The 13999-nt window shown below is 49.1% G+C and overlaps 1 protein-coding gene across 6 annotated transcripts in view; it reads right to left on the bottom strand.

Annotated features, from left to right (window-relative positions):
• The window catches only part of Ttc7b (tetratricopeptide repeat domain 7B), a 235446-nt gene that overhangs the window by 31950 nt on the left and 189497 nt on the right, over nt 1–13999 (bottom strand). For all 6 annotated transcript variants that reach the window (XM_071607605.1, XM_071607604.1, XM_071607606.1 and 3 more), the window contains one exon: nt 5643–5783. In XM_071607605.1, coding sequence (XP_071463706.1) covers nt 5643–5783 — 141 coding nt within the window. The remainder of the gene's footprint in view (nt 1–5642; nt 5784–13999) is intronic.

The following is a 13999-nucleotide window of genomic DNA, read 5'->3' as shown; positions in this document are numbered from 1 at the left end:
TCTGCTGGGACACACAGCTGGTCCCAGAATACTACAAGGCCACAGCATTCACTGTGAGTGCATGCTGCTCGGAAAGCCTGGCCTGGGCATCCACAGATCAGATGAGGCCCGAGGTCTCCCCAGAAGAGGGTGCCGTGAGTGTCCATTCCTCACCCCTTGCCTGGGGCTGGCTGCCCTCCTCGTGCTCCTGCAGCCGGGTCCTCTCCCTTCTCCACCTTCATTCTCTTCTGAGGCCTTCGGTCGCATCTGTTGGCTTTAAATCCAAACTCCCAAATGCGTGTTTCCAGCCTGAATCTGAAATGTGAGGCAAACACACAGCCGCCTCCCTGGCACTGTCACTTGCATGGCCTTGGGCATGGACAGGACTCCAGAATCCCCCCACTCCCTGCCACCCTGGGACATCAGGTCTTCCCCCAGCTGCCCACTGCGGGAGACGGCACTTTCCACCACCACCCACTGAAACCCAGGGCTGGGGATTCCTCCTTCTCTGTCACCCCTCATCTTATCCACCAGCCGGCCCCATGGGCTCACCCTGAACGTGTGTCGCGGGCAGACCCGGCTCCCACCCACGGCAACCACCTGGGACCAGTGCTCCCCACTCTCCTCCTGCTTCAAGTCCTCCACGAGCTTGTCAGTGCTTTTAGAATTGGGTTCAAAGGTCTTGACATGGCTCCTGGGGGCACAGCCCATCAGACCCTTGCCTTGCTGCCTCCCTTGGGCCCCTTCCATCCCAGGGCCCTTTATTTCTCAGAGCTCGTGCTGCCTCCAGGCCTTCCCAAGGGCTGCCCGGGCCTCCATCCTCCCTCCTGGGCCTCCCCTGGTCAGTGCTGTTGGAAAGTGTACAGCCTCCTCTGTCTTACTGGGGCGAGGCCTTTTCTCCAGGAGGTCAGAGCAACCTGGACTGCTGCTTCCTGGCACTTGGTAACTTGGGGATTGGGTGCTTCGGCAGCTGATTTGTCCCCATCTGTGAACTCCAGGAAGGCAGGGACTGCGCCTGTCTGCATGACCACTGACTTGCAGAGCACAGCACATAGAGACGCTCAGAGTACTGAGTTGAACAAACAAGGGCCTAGTGAGGGCTACGGTGAGGGTTCTGGGCCACACTGGTGGCCTTGGAATGCAGGCTTCCCAACATGTGAACCATGCAACCTCAGACAGGTGACTTGATGGCTGGGTCTCAGCTTCTTCATGTGGGGTGAGTGGAGTGCACAGTGTACCATCCCATGCCAGGCTGTGATGAGGACCAAACAATCTAAGCCACCGAAAAGCCTCGGAATAACACCCGAACAGGCACTGTGCTTGGTAATGCACCGCAAACTGTAGACCATTAGCCAAGCCCCAAGGAAGGAGGGGTGGGTGGGGCAGAGCTGACCCATCTAGACCAGCACCAGGCCTGCCAGGCCTGGCCCCGGGGACTTCAGGGTCTCCCTCATAGGTGTTCCCTGTACCCATATGTGCACATATGGTGGGTCTGGGAGCCATCCTGGTCTCATCATGGAGGATGTACCACCACTTGACATTGTCCAGGCAATCTCCTGGCACCTGAGAGTGGGCAGGATGAAGGCCACAGGTCACACCAGAGCCAAGGAACTTGTGAGTATCAGAGCTTTAGATTTCCAGCAGAAATCAGAAAATCTGAAATTGCACATCTAAGAATAGCCACTGGTTTCGGCTGTGAGAGGTGCCAAAGTGAAAGCTATAATTATTAGTCAGTAACAAGTAAAAATTAACCACCTACCGCCAAGTCATTTTTAGCTGCCAACCCAACATGGGACTTGAAAGATGGGGACCGGGAAGCTGTGTGGCATGGAAAGTATCTGGTCCAACTTGGAATTACCATGACTGCATGAGCTTCTGATACCCACCAGTGAGGCTTGCAGCCCGCAGAAGGAAGGAGCATGGTTCTGACCCCATGTCTGCTCCAGCTCTCCTGACTTCTGCCCCAAGGACACTGCATGGACGCTCCCATCTGTCTACCTGGGTCTGCCTGCTGCAGAGTACAGGGAAGACCCTCTCTCTGACCTTCTGTATAAGAGATTATATATATGAATGGAACTTTCAGAGACAGAATGGGTAGTTGCTTTCTAAATATCATGGGAAGACCAGATGCCATAGGAAAAGATCGATAAATGTGGTCAGGGCAAAAAAAAAAAAAAAAAAGACAAAAAAATATGAGCACCTACCACAGACGTAAAACATACAATAAATACTTATGAGTAAAAAAGAAAAGCCCAGTGTCTAGGAAGACTGAGCAGTCAATGGAAACACCATTTTTTTCATGTACTAGGCTGGCAAAGACCTAGGATTCTGAGATTCTATGGTGTTGGCACAGACGGGAGAAAGCGACAGCACACGCTGTTGACTGGAATGGGCGTGATACGACTCCTCGGGAGGCAACGTGACAAACTTTGTCAAGATTAAGGTGTGGCCTTTGACCCAGCAGTGCAATTTTTTGGAGTTTATCTTAGAAATACAGAACAATATATGTAAGGATATTGGTTGAAACATTGTCTGTAATGGCAAAGTACTAAAAATGGTCCAAACCTTCATCAGAGCACTGGTTAGAGGATTTCCACAGCGTTGATTTACACTATGCAGCTGTAAAAAATACAGCTAGTCTCGTCCATGCTGATGTAATGGTCTCCCGGACACCCTGTTAAGAGGGCAGCGTGGACGCTGTGCAGGGTGGGCAAGGTCTTTGGAAGGTGCACAGAACTCCCACCCACCTGTGACAGGTAACTGGGGCTGAGGGATAAGAGGAGCCTTTCACTTTACATCCTTCCTACTTTTTGATCATGTACCACGTGAGTGTGCTATTTAAGAACAATTCAGATAGATAAACCATGGAAACAGGTCCAGAACAAACCAAGGAACAAACCTGAAGAGCCCAGGCCAACTCAGCGACCAGGAGTCCTGCAGAGTTGAAGGCCAGGACAGAAGAGAAGGTGCTGAGGGAAGGGAGGGACGGTTCATGGACAAGCATCCCCTGTTTCCTGGGTTTGTATTATAGGCTGGGTCTTTGGCCTGTTCCCTCACAGAGTGGTGAGAGGCTCTGGTGTCCTGCTTGTGATCACTTGCCATCAGATGCACATGTAAGTGTCCCAGAAACCCTCTGATACAGTGTGCATCATCTCAGAGTCACCTTCCTGCAAGATCAAATCTAGGGCCACAAGCCCAGTATGGAGGTGCACACCTCTAATTCCAGCTACATGGGAGGCTGAGGCAGGTGGGGTTGTAAGTTCTAGGCCATCCTGGGCAACTTAGTCAGTCTCTGTCTCAAAATAAAAATAAATAAATAAATAAAAAGGGCTGGGGATGCAGCTCAGTAGTAGAGCATTTGTCTAGCGTGCACAGCCTGGATTCAATCCCCAGCCTGCCCAAATCCCCAGCTCCAGCAAGAGCTCCCATCGTCAGCTCCCCTCTACCCTCAGTTCACCAAAAAAACAACCAAGAGAGAAAAGGCCCACACCTACCAAGGAGCACCAAGGCCCCAGGTGTTGGGACTTGATTTCATTTCTGGAAAGCATGCAAAATTTATGAAATCTGGAAGTATCACTGGAGCTGATGATGGACACGGGAAGCAGATGTTACCTGGTTTTGATTAACTGTCAACAATTGAGGACATCTTTATTTTGCCTTTCAGAGCAGTGGAGCTCAAACTGCATGTGGTACATCCTGAGTTCAGCGGAAACTGTTTTTTCCTGAATTTGCCTCTTTGAAGACTATATGGACATATAATATAATTCTTCTCTTTGAAGAGTCAATACAGCGCAGATCCTAAGACCCTAATTGGTTCCATTCATTCATTCTGTACTCAGCGCTCACTCCATGTGTACAATATGCACGGATCTATAAGGAAAGCATGGCAAGTACTTTTTGTAGTTCAATGCCAGCCTGTAGAACATTAAAAACATGCTCATTAACTAGTAATGAGACCTTTATTCTGTCCTATAGGCCACAGCAATGATAAACGGAGATTACGGAATTATATAAAAATTTAAGGATAGTTCCAAACTATAGTCTTAGTCACCAAGTTCTTCAGTGTTGTCATAAGCAGCTGTAGTACCTCCTCCCAGCATCATGGCAGGACACACAGAGAGGAAAGTCCTGGGTGACCGAGTGAGGGGCAGCAAATACCATGCAAAGCTCCCTGTCATGGAAACAAGCAAGAGAAGCAGCCTCTGGGCTCTAGACTTCGGCCCTCCAAAAGCTCCATTTCAAGCCCTATTTAAAAGACAGCCTTGAGGCTCACCCAGGTTCCCCTGACCTGGGCACTAGACCAAGTTCCTTGTTCTCTTCTCCATGGTCTCTGCTTGTAGAGGGGACTGGACAGGATGGCACCAGAATCCTCATCTGGGCCTGGCTCTTCTGTCAGACCTGGAAGGAGGTGTGCATCCCTGCTGTGCCTTGCCCTCAGAGGCAGCCTGCTGCCATCTCTCTGGGCAAAAGGCCCAATGCTGGGACAAGAACAATCAGACACTCATGAATCAGCCTCTCTTGCATTCTGCTCAGAGGAATATAATTTGCTAATTTACGGCATTTGTTATGGCTCAATTAAAGATGCCATCACAGAATGCTGACTGCTGGGCTCCGAGACTGCCAAGGCCAGGTAAATCCAGCCACGCCGGCACACACAGCTCCACCAAGGTGACACACAAGGCTGAACACGGTGCAATCAGCCCTGACAAAAAAGCAGTAAACAGATGCGCAACTGGAGGGCAACACCCGCCCTCTTGGCTACCTTTGGTGCCACCCTGTAGGTGAAGCCTCAGAAGTCCTCATCAGGGTCATGCAGATCAAGTGATAAAACTTTTATGTACAGGTAAAAATATGCAAGTAAATCAATGGCCATCATTTCCTGGGGAGCCCTGTGTGGTGGTATTCTCATTGCCAAAGTGCCCGTGTGTTAGACTTACTTCTGAGATTTCTGGGTGCACAGAAGAACCCTGAGCCAGCTGGCTGCCACATGGAGCTAGGGCAGGTGACCAAACTGGCTTCCAGGCCAGCTTCCAGACCAGTGGCTACTGCTACTGCCTCCCTCTCTGTGGGTCATCCATGGTGCCATCAGAGGGGAGTAGGAACACTGCCCCTGCCCTGGCTTTGATAAAGACATCTGTGAAACTAACAGCCCCTGTTTCTCTCCTGGAGATTCCTTGGCTGCTGGGACGTGTCATGCACGTTGCTCATCATGTACTACTCTAACCCCACCCTGTAGATGAGGCAGAGGTCAAGACAGAACTCAAGTCTACTCAGCCAATAAGGAGCACAGCTGAGATTCCAAGTCACCCACAAAGACAGTGCAGGGTATAGCTTTGGTCCATCTTCAGCACAAACCCTGCACCCCACACGGCGGACCCCCCAGGAATCTTGAGTCCCATTCAGAAAACCTCTCCTGGTGGCTGCCACTCTAGGCGAGGCTCAGGGTCAGCTGTGAGCATGGTGGGACAGGGAGAGAGTAACTCATGCCCTGGAACAGAAGGAGCAGTTTGGGGCTTGACCGCAGAGGCTCTGATTTCTCCTCATGAGGGGTCCTAGTGCTACAGCTGAGCGCTGGCAGGACCCTGCAGCCTCTGGCCCAGGAGTGGGTTGTGGGTGGTGGGCGTGTGTAGGAGCCCTCAGGGAAGAAAGGAACAGAGCTATACCTGCGTGGAGCCAGATCTGTGCCAACGTCATCCAGGGATGTAGTGGGCCCTGCTTGGGGGCACTGCTCTGCAGAGATGAGGCCACTTCTGACAGTGCCTGCTCCACTCTCGAGGCTGCTACCGACGTGGCGTGGACAGAGCCTATGAGAGGTTTCGAGAATACTGTATCAGGAGCGAAAAGGCAGATCAACCGCCACACACCAGGCAGACGACCCCCTCCCAGACACAGACACAGTGCACAACGTTCACACAGCCCTTCCAGGATGTTTCTGAGTTTCTGCCCATAAAGAAATCAGGACCGTTATGGCTTGGAACCTCAGTCTCCTCCTTTTGCTTTGACTGATCCTACAGTCAACACGCAGAGCGCATGCTAGGCCAAGGGCTCCCTCCAGGAGCTTAGCACGGCACGGTGAGTGTTGGGAGCAGGAAGGGAAACAGCTAGACACACAGCAGTGATACAGTGTTAACAAATGGCGTGAATGAAGGGCTACAGAGGGACATTACAAAGCACCCTGTAAGGGCCTAAACTTGGTAACTCTACAGGAGAGGGCAGGGAGCACCGTGCTTGCCTCCAAGGCAGCAACTGGAATAGACTGACGGCCATTCTCAGGACAGTCCAACAACTTCCCATGTCATTAGTGGAGCTGGGCCTTTGAGGTGGGCAACACCCCTGGACTGGGAGTTGTATCACATGGCATGGCCTACACACTGCAGAAAAAGGACCCTCTTGTCCCAGGGTAAGCCAGCATCTATTCTTAAGGCTGATCCCAGACTTGTGGAGGACGGCTCGTAGCTAAGACACCTGGGGTCATAATACCTGCCTAACTCTTCTGTAAAACCTGCTGTCCTGAAAGGCTAAGAAAGACACCACCCCTCAAAGCATCAATTCTCCATCACAAAATGAGAGCCACGGGCTGGGGATGTGGCTCAAGCGGTAGCGCGCTCGCCTGGCATGCGCGCGGCCCGGGTTCGATCCTCAGCACCACACACGAACAAAAGATGTTGTGTCCGCCAATAAATAAATAAATAAATAAATATTATTAAAAAAAAAGAAAGAAAGACACCACCGAGCACGGTGCCAGGCAAAGGCACAGTGTGGAGAGTGAGGCAAAATGCAGGGTGCCTTGCAGAGGACCTGACAACAGGAGACCACCTCCATAAACAGGGCTCGCTCCCCACCTGTCCAACACTCCTGGAGGTATGATTTTGGAACCGAGAGCACTTATTTCAAATTTAAAACTGTTAATGTTTATATTCACCTGTGACATTCTTAATTTATAATTTACAGAGGTACACATTTCAACACTGTTATTCGTAACTATCAGCTCATCATGAAGTTCCAAACAGTGAAAATATGTAAATATAAATGCTGATGACGAAGCTGGGGGTAGCATGTGCCTATAGCCCCGGCAGCTTGGCGAGGGGGGGGGGGCTGAGGTAGGAGGATCATTTTAACCCACAAGTTTGAGACAAGCGTAGGCAACATAAAGAGACATGGTCTCAAAATTTTAAAATGCTGACTATGCAAATAAAGCAAGTTTATTCTACTCTGGATAATACAAAATCATAGGCATAAACATATTTTCAGTTGGGATTTGGAATACACATCATTTATTGACTTTAAGAGGATCTGCAGTAATAACTGGCCATCCATGTGGTTTGACTGCAACATGACAGTAGTGTGAATTCTTCTAACTATACTCAAATCCTTTGATGGGTTTGGTGGATGTAAATCAAATCTACTAAAGGGAAGGCATTCCACCTTCCCCAGGCAGATAATCTGCAGACAGGCCCCAAGGATGCCTGAGAGGATAATCACCTGGAGGAAAGGCCTCAGAAGTGTGCCAGAGGGAAAGTGGCCATTCAGGAAAGGCAACTGAGGCCAAGACGAGAGAGTCTAACTGATGGCATTCATGAATGGGCTAACCAACAAAGTTTGGCTATGAACTTGGATAAATATGTCTAACTATCTTTTGGCAACCTAAAGAGCAAAATGATTAAACTGCCATGGATATTTTTAGTCTTATTTTGTTTGATACAAAACAATATTTTAACTTTGATAAGAATGACTTGATATGGCTTCCCTGAGACTTTCAGTAGCAATGATGGGTCAAACAAATGATTGTCCCGGAAGTGGCTGCTGCTGCTGCTGCTGCTGCTGCTGCTGCTGCTGTATTCTGCCATTATCATGCTAGTTTGTCTGGAACAGGGGTTCTCAACACTGACTTCACATCACAGTCATTGAGGGTTAGAAATCATGACGCTGCAAGGACAGCCTACACAAAGGAGTCACTAACTCTCGGGGCAAGGCCAGGCATCTATTTGGTGACTACTCCCCATACTTCTAACATGCAGTCAAGCCCAGAACTGCTTGTCTGCAGGGACAGGAGCAGCTGTGACCAACACATGGTCAGGAAGAGACTGGACCCAGGCTGGCAGCTGGAGTGCTGTGACTTCCCTGTAGCCCATGGCCACCTGGGCAAAACTCCTAAGAACTTGTTTCCAGAACACAGGGTCTTGGACTCAGCCTCAGAATCCCTTTGGATTCGGAAAATTATTAAAGACACTAAAGGGATTTATGTGGGTTTTATCTATTGATATTTAGTTACCATATTAGAAACTGAAACTGAGGTTTATAATATTCAGTTATTGATTCATTTAAAGATAATAATGCACAATGGGCAGTAGAAAAATTCATAAAATTCCTACCAGGTTCTATGACTCCTTTGCCACCAGGACTTGTGGCTTTTGGAGGGGTTAATTTTGTTTTTTGGATGAACTATTTATTTGGTCCACAAATGAACTAATCAAAAACTATTGCCAAAGTTCCTTCTCTTTGTGAGATCTACATGTGACTAAATTAATTAATTCTTAGCCTTGCAATCGAGTCCACTGTGAATAGAGTCTGGAAGATGAGGAGTTGAGCTCGACAGTGTTGGTGGTCATCAACCGTGGGGGACAGACCACTTCGGGATCTGTGGTTAGCACTTTGCACTTAATCTTTCAACAACGCTGGGAGGCAGGGAACAATGTTTTTCTGCATTGTTTAGGTGACAGAATTGAGACTTGATGAGGTTATGTAACTATCCAAAGTCACATAGCCAAGCGGTGGCAAAACCAGGACTGAACTGGCCTGACTCTAAGTCCAGCCTCTAAGCCCAGCTCCGAGGCCACCTCCTCTGGGGAGGTGGCTGCGATCTTTTGCTCCTCCCTGCAGTGAGGCTTCCTTGCGTCCTTGCTGCTTCCCTGTGGCTGTCACTGTCACTGTCTTGCTGTAGAAGGAAGGATATCTCCTCTGTTTAGGACTCTGCAGAGAACAACAGTGCCAGGCCCACCCTTGGGGTGAGTGGACGGGCAGCAGAAACAGACAACGTCATCATGCGACATTTGGAAGAGCATCCCACTTTTGGATGTGTGCCTGCTGTGTCCACCTTCCTCCCTGATACAGGATCAAGGCCAGAACCGCCACTGTTCCCGAGGGCTTTTTAGTGCCGCTGTCACCACTTCTACCAACCTGGACTGAAAGTGTTGGTGGCAGATAATTAAACATCAGGTGTCTGTGAGTGACTCCCTGCCAATGTAACTAGCCCATTAAAACAGAGAATGGTGGCAGGTTTTCCATAAGTACTTCTTCCCTCCTCAGTCAACTCCTTGTCACCCATACTTCACAAGGCCACAGCCTTCACATTCTGAACCAGGATATTAAAGCGTTCAGAGATTTGTTAATAATAGCAGATGACTAATGACGATGGTAAAAGTATAGAATAGTTAGCATCTACTATTCCTGGCAATAACATGATAAATAAATATCTTCCACAGGATTAGAATTTGGGGAATGATTAAAAAAAAAAAAACCAAGACAACCTGCGTCTTACTGTTCCACAGGACTGAGGAGGTGCCAGGACAGACCCTGGACTTTGATTCAGGCAGGTAAACCACAAAAATGCTGGCTCTAACCCACACATTTCAAGGAACTCTTCTTTCTTATCAAAGCAGCTGCATCCCTGCATTTGTACAACCTCTGGTGGAAATGGACAAATTGAGGCTTGCAAAGGGAATCAGAAGAATTGAGGACATAGATCCAATGTAAAATCCAAGTCTGGAAAATGTTTCCAAATCACCAGGCTCCACGAGTGAGCAGGCCGGTGCCTGGCTCCTCCTGTCTTATTAACCACACTAATTGGAGAAGGTCTCATCACAGCCACGCCTGGGGCCTGTGTGCTGTAAAGCAGCTGCTGGGCTCTGCCACAGTGATGCGCCCCTTCCCCTCAGGACACAGTGGCTTGGAGAAGCCACTATGCTGAGCAGCAATGCAGGCAGGGAAGAGTACATCCTCAAACCTGGCCCAAGCTCTGTGACCTAATTGCCAGAACAGTCCAGGACACAGGATGCTGGAGCAGAGGCTAGAGGATTTCCTCAGGCCAGTGGTTTCCGAGCCTGGACCATCTCAGACACTGATACAAAGCAAAGTGCCATCTGAGGAACTATTCTGCTTCCTAATCTGGTGCTTTCTTCTAGGTACCCTCTGATGACCGAGTGGACGTGCTACAGGGGGTACCAGGAACTGTGTTGGAAAGACCTTTCTCCAAGTTGAGAGGGGCAGGAACCTAGGCCACTGATCTCCAGACACTGCGAGCCCACGCTCTGAACCTGTCCAAGCCTCCCCGCCACGTGCTGAGGCTCTCTGAGAAACCCTGCGACAAGTAGGACACGCCAACAGCTGGCTCAAATTGCTTGGCAGTGAAATCTTCCCAACGTGCCTTTTCCGCTAAAGGAAACAGACGCCTCTGGTCTGCTTCAAATGCAGCAGCTGGGTATGAGCCCTACTTTACCATCAAAGTTCATCAAAGGGATCTCAGAGCTGATAATTTTAAGCAAAAGCTAGAAAAAATTATTCAGATCACCCTGTTTTCACAGCAGGGTCCCCAATTGCCTGGCATGTTTCTATTCCATCTGCCCCTTTGGCTTCCTGCTGGATTAGACAAGTGGCTTCAGTCTGAAGGACCCTGTGCCTGCCCTCTCCCCTCATGTCCTCACAGCATGGAGAGGATGAACTAGATCTCGGGTGGAATGCTGCCCAGCTTGGGCCTCGCTGCATGTTCCAGTGCCAGGAACAATGGGCAACTGTTCCATTATGTGGAACATAAAAAAGTCCCCTACAAAAGAGACATAGGTAGACATATCTGGCACATGGACGTTCAGGGCCCGGGTGGCCCTCCGCCTCCCAGCCCTGGAGGGCTGGCTCACATGTATAGACATGGGAGGATGATGGAGCACGTGGTGGCGCCCTGCGTCCCATCTCTGTCGTCACCCGCATTCTACCTCCTGCTGCCACAGCCAATACCTCCCCTCCCCACTTTTTTCTGAAAAGAAACTGTGCCACTCCAGCATCAGCCACGCAGAATCACCCAGTACTGATGAATCTCTGTCTGTCTCCCTTCAGTCTCAAAATCATTCAGTATTGTCTGTGGATACAGGATTCAGCTTCTAGTGCTTAGACACCGTGCCACCAAAACTACTACAGAAGACAAAGCAGCCTGGCTGTCTGAAGACCCTGGGCACTCAACAGCCACCCTGGTGACTAAGCATTCTGCTGGCTGGCCTGCTGAGAATTTTCATTTTTCAAAGGAAATGAAGAGTGTTTCTGAGACAGGGCTAGGACACACACCCCCCCAACACTGCAGATGGCTGGCAGCCGTGACCTTCTGTCTCCACACCTGCCCAGGTGCTCCGGGAATCAGAATGATCTGGGCTGAAGGAGGGAAGGCCAAGGTCTGGGAAGAGACAGGAGAGCCACTCTAACTTCATTCCCTAATTTAAACATATTAAATATGGGGGGGGGGGGTGTACCAGGGATTGAACTCAGGGGCACTTGACCACTGAGCCCCATCCCCAGCTCTATTTTGTATTTTATTTAGAGACAGGGTCTCACCGAGTTGCTTAGTGCCTGGCTTTTGCTGAGGCTGGCTTTGAACTTGCGATCCTCCTGCCTCAGCCTCCCGAGCTGCTGGGATTACAGGCATTTTCCACAGTGCCTGGCTCTGGATCTTTTAAAAATTTTTATTTTGTGGTGCTGGGATGAAACCCAGGTCCTCATATATGCTAGGCAAGTGCTCTACACTAAGATACATGACAGCCCACTCCTTTTTTCTCCATGAAAGTTTTGGTGGCCTCCCTCTCTTGGGGAGCTAGGGACATCCCCATCTTTGCTAGACGGTAGACCTGCTTTTCTGGGAAGGCTGACTAGGGGTGGTGACTCCTCCCTGTGCTGTCCCAGGTCTCCTTTCCATAGTGGCTTCTTTTCTGTGCCAGAGTGACCAGGGCTGCAGAGCTCCCTGGGCAACGACTGCCCCCACCTGAACCCCTCTGTCAATGCTGCCTCCTGCTGCAGATCCTTGGACAAGCAGCTCTGGTCATGGTTCCAAGCAGAACTTCCCTTTTTCTGAGTGCAAAACAGATAGGACAGCCAGACCTGGCCCCAAGACGAGATCACAGTTTCCCAACAACTTGAACAGAGGATCAACCACAGTTTAACCCTGACAGGGTGTGTCTAATCCTGAGAGGGAGAAGCTCTTTCCAGGGAAAGCTTCAGGGAAGGACCCACCAAGGCAGGGATGTGTTGTCACGGGTGGGCATGCAAGGCCAGCACAGCATGCTGCTGGCAGGAGTTGGCAGGGCCAGGTGGTCACACAGGAAAAAGCATGGTGCGAAGCTGCTCACACACAAGCAGAGGGTACCAGCTGTCCAAGTGCAAGGAGGTGGCTCTGGGCTGGAGACAGTACCTTCTGGAGGACTACTGTGGGCAGAGCCTTCCTGGTCACCCAAACCCTCCCTTTGCATATTCATGAGGCTGCAGCTCTGGGCCCAGGTGTTCTTCTGCTGGGGAGGCTGCTGCCCTGTGAGCCTCGCAGTGTTTCTCTCTGCTGCGCCCTGGGGAAGGTCTGCCAGGTGCTATTCTAAATCTGGACACCTGATTCTATCTGAGTGCCATTTATTATTGAATTGTCAATCTCTTAATAATTCCATTCAATCTTACACAGAACTAGTTAAGGAGAATTACATTAAAATTAATATTAATTTAATCTAAATAGTAAGAAAAGGTTCTATTTGAAAAGATCATATATAGCAGGGATGAACTTTAAAAATCACAACTCCTCAAAAATGGTAGGGTAATTGCTAGAGTAATGTTTTCATAGATACATACATTTTCAAAACACTACTTAATTAAGCAGGAGCAGAGGTAAGATATGCCACCTGGCCAGCCATGATACACAATCTTGAATTTTAGAAAATACAAACCCAACGATAAAATGCTGGCCATAAAGGAAGAGAAATCACCCACTTCTATCTTAAATTCATTTCTCCATCTTATTTCACTTTAGTGGTGTGTTCTTTCATTAATCTGTTTATTCCCCTCTCCCAGGGACTCACTACCAAAGACTGCAACAGTCTCACTATTATCAGTGTTATGAAAAACTGAGTCAGAACCCAAGTCGGCACCTTGATTTTTCAGCATGTTCTTGGAGAGGAGCAGAACTTCTGCACACATTCTGGGGTCCTCGGGTTGGGAGCAGAGCACAGTAGTGTGGAGAGAGCCCTGCCCAGCCCTTTCTTCTTTCTTCATTCTGGGGAGTCAGTGAGGCCTATGGGAGCCACAGCTGCCCAGGTGTGTCTCAGGAAGAAAGGCACCTGGCTGGGTCTTAAAATTAGGATCCATTACTGCCAAACCATAAAGGCATGTAAAATAAGGATTAAATTTACATTTTTTAACAGATGAGGAAACTAAGGCCCAGAGATTAGATGAATTGCAGGGGCTCCACTGCTGAACCAGCCCTTGAACTCTGGCTTCCTTTGAGGGACTTGAAGCTATTTCTATTGAAAATGTTTTAGCATAAATATATCAAACTTCACCTTCACCGGTCAGGGCTGCCTGAAGGTTTTAATGCAACCTGACTTTCTGAAAATGAAGGACTTTTAGTATCCCTAGGAGCTCGATATGGAAGGGGATTTGGCAGTGAAATCTTTTTATGAAGAACTCTAATGTGATGCCAATATCAAAACATGCCTCTTTATTATTAGGGACACCACAGCTAACTTGGGCTGGATTTCAGAGAGGGAAGTCATGTTCTGGGGTATGTGGGGGGCACATTTGCCATCAGTGGGGCTCAGATCATTGAGATGAACAGAAACATTTATCTGCAGCTTCCCAAGTGTGACCCAAGGAGCACAGACACTGTGGGATGTAAAAATGATGAAATTAGCTTGGGAAGACTAGGTCAAAGTCAAGAATCTCGACTTTTTTAAACTGCAAGATTCTGCGGAGCCTGTGATGTACTCATGTGAGCTAAGAATCTCTA

The sequence above is a fragment of the Marmota flaviventris genome, chromosome 2 (genome assembly GCF_047511675.1).
Source record: "Marmota flaviventris isolate mMarFla1 chromosome 2, mMarFla1.hap1, whole genome shotgun sequence".
NCBI classification, from domain to species: domain Eukaryota; kingdom Metazoa; phylum Chordata; class Mammalia; order Rodentia; family Sciuridae; genus Marmota; species Marmota flaviventris.
The sequence above is the reverse complement of the archived record's forward strand: the minus strand, read 5'-3'. Positions and strand labels throughout refer to the sequence as shown.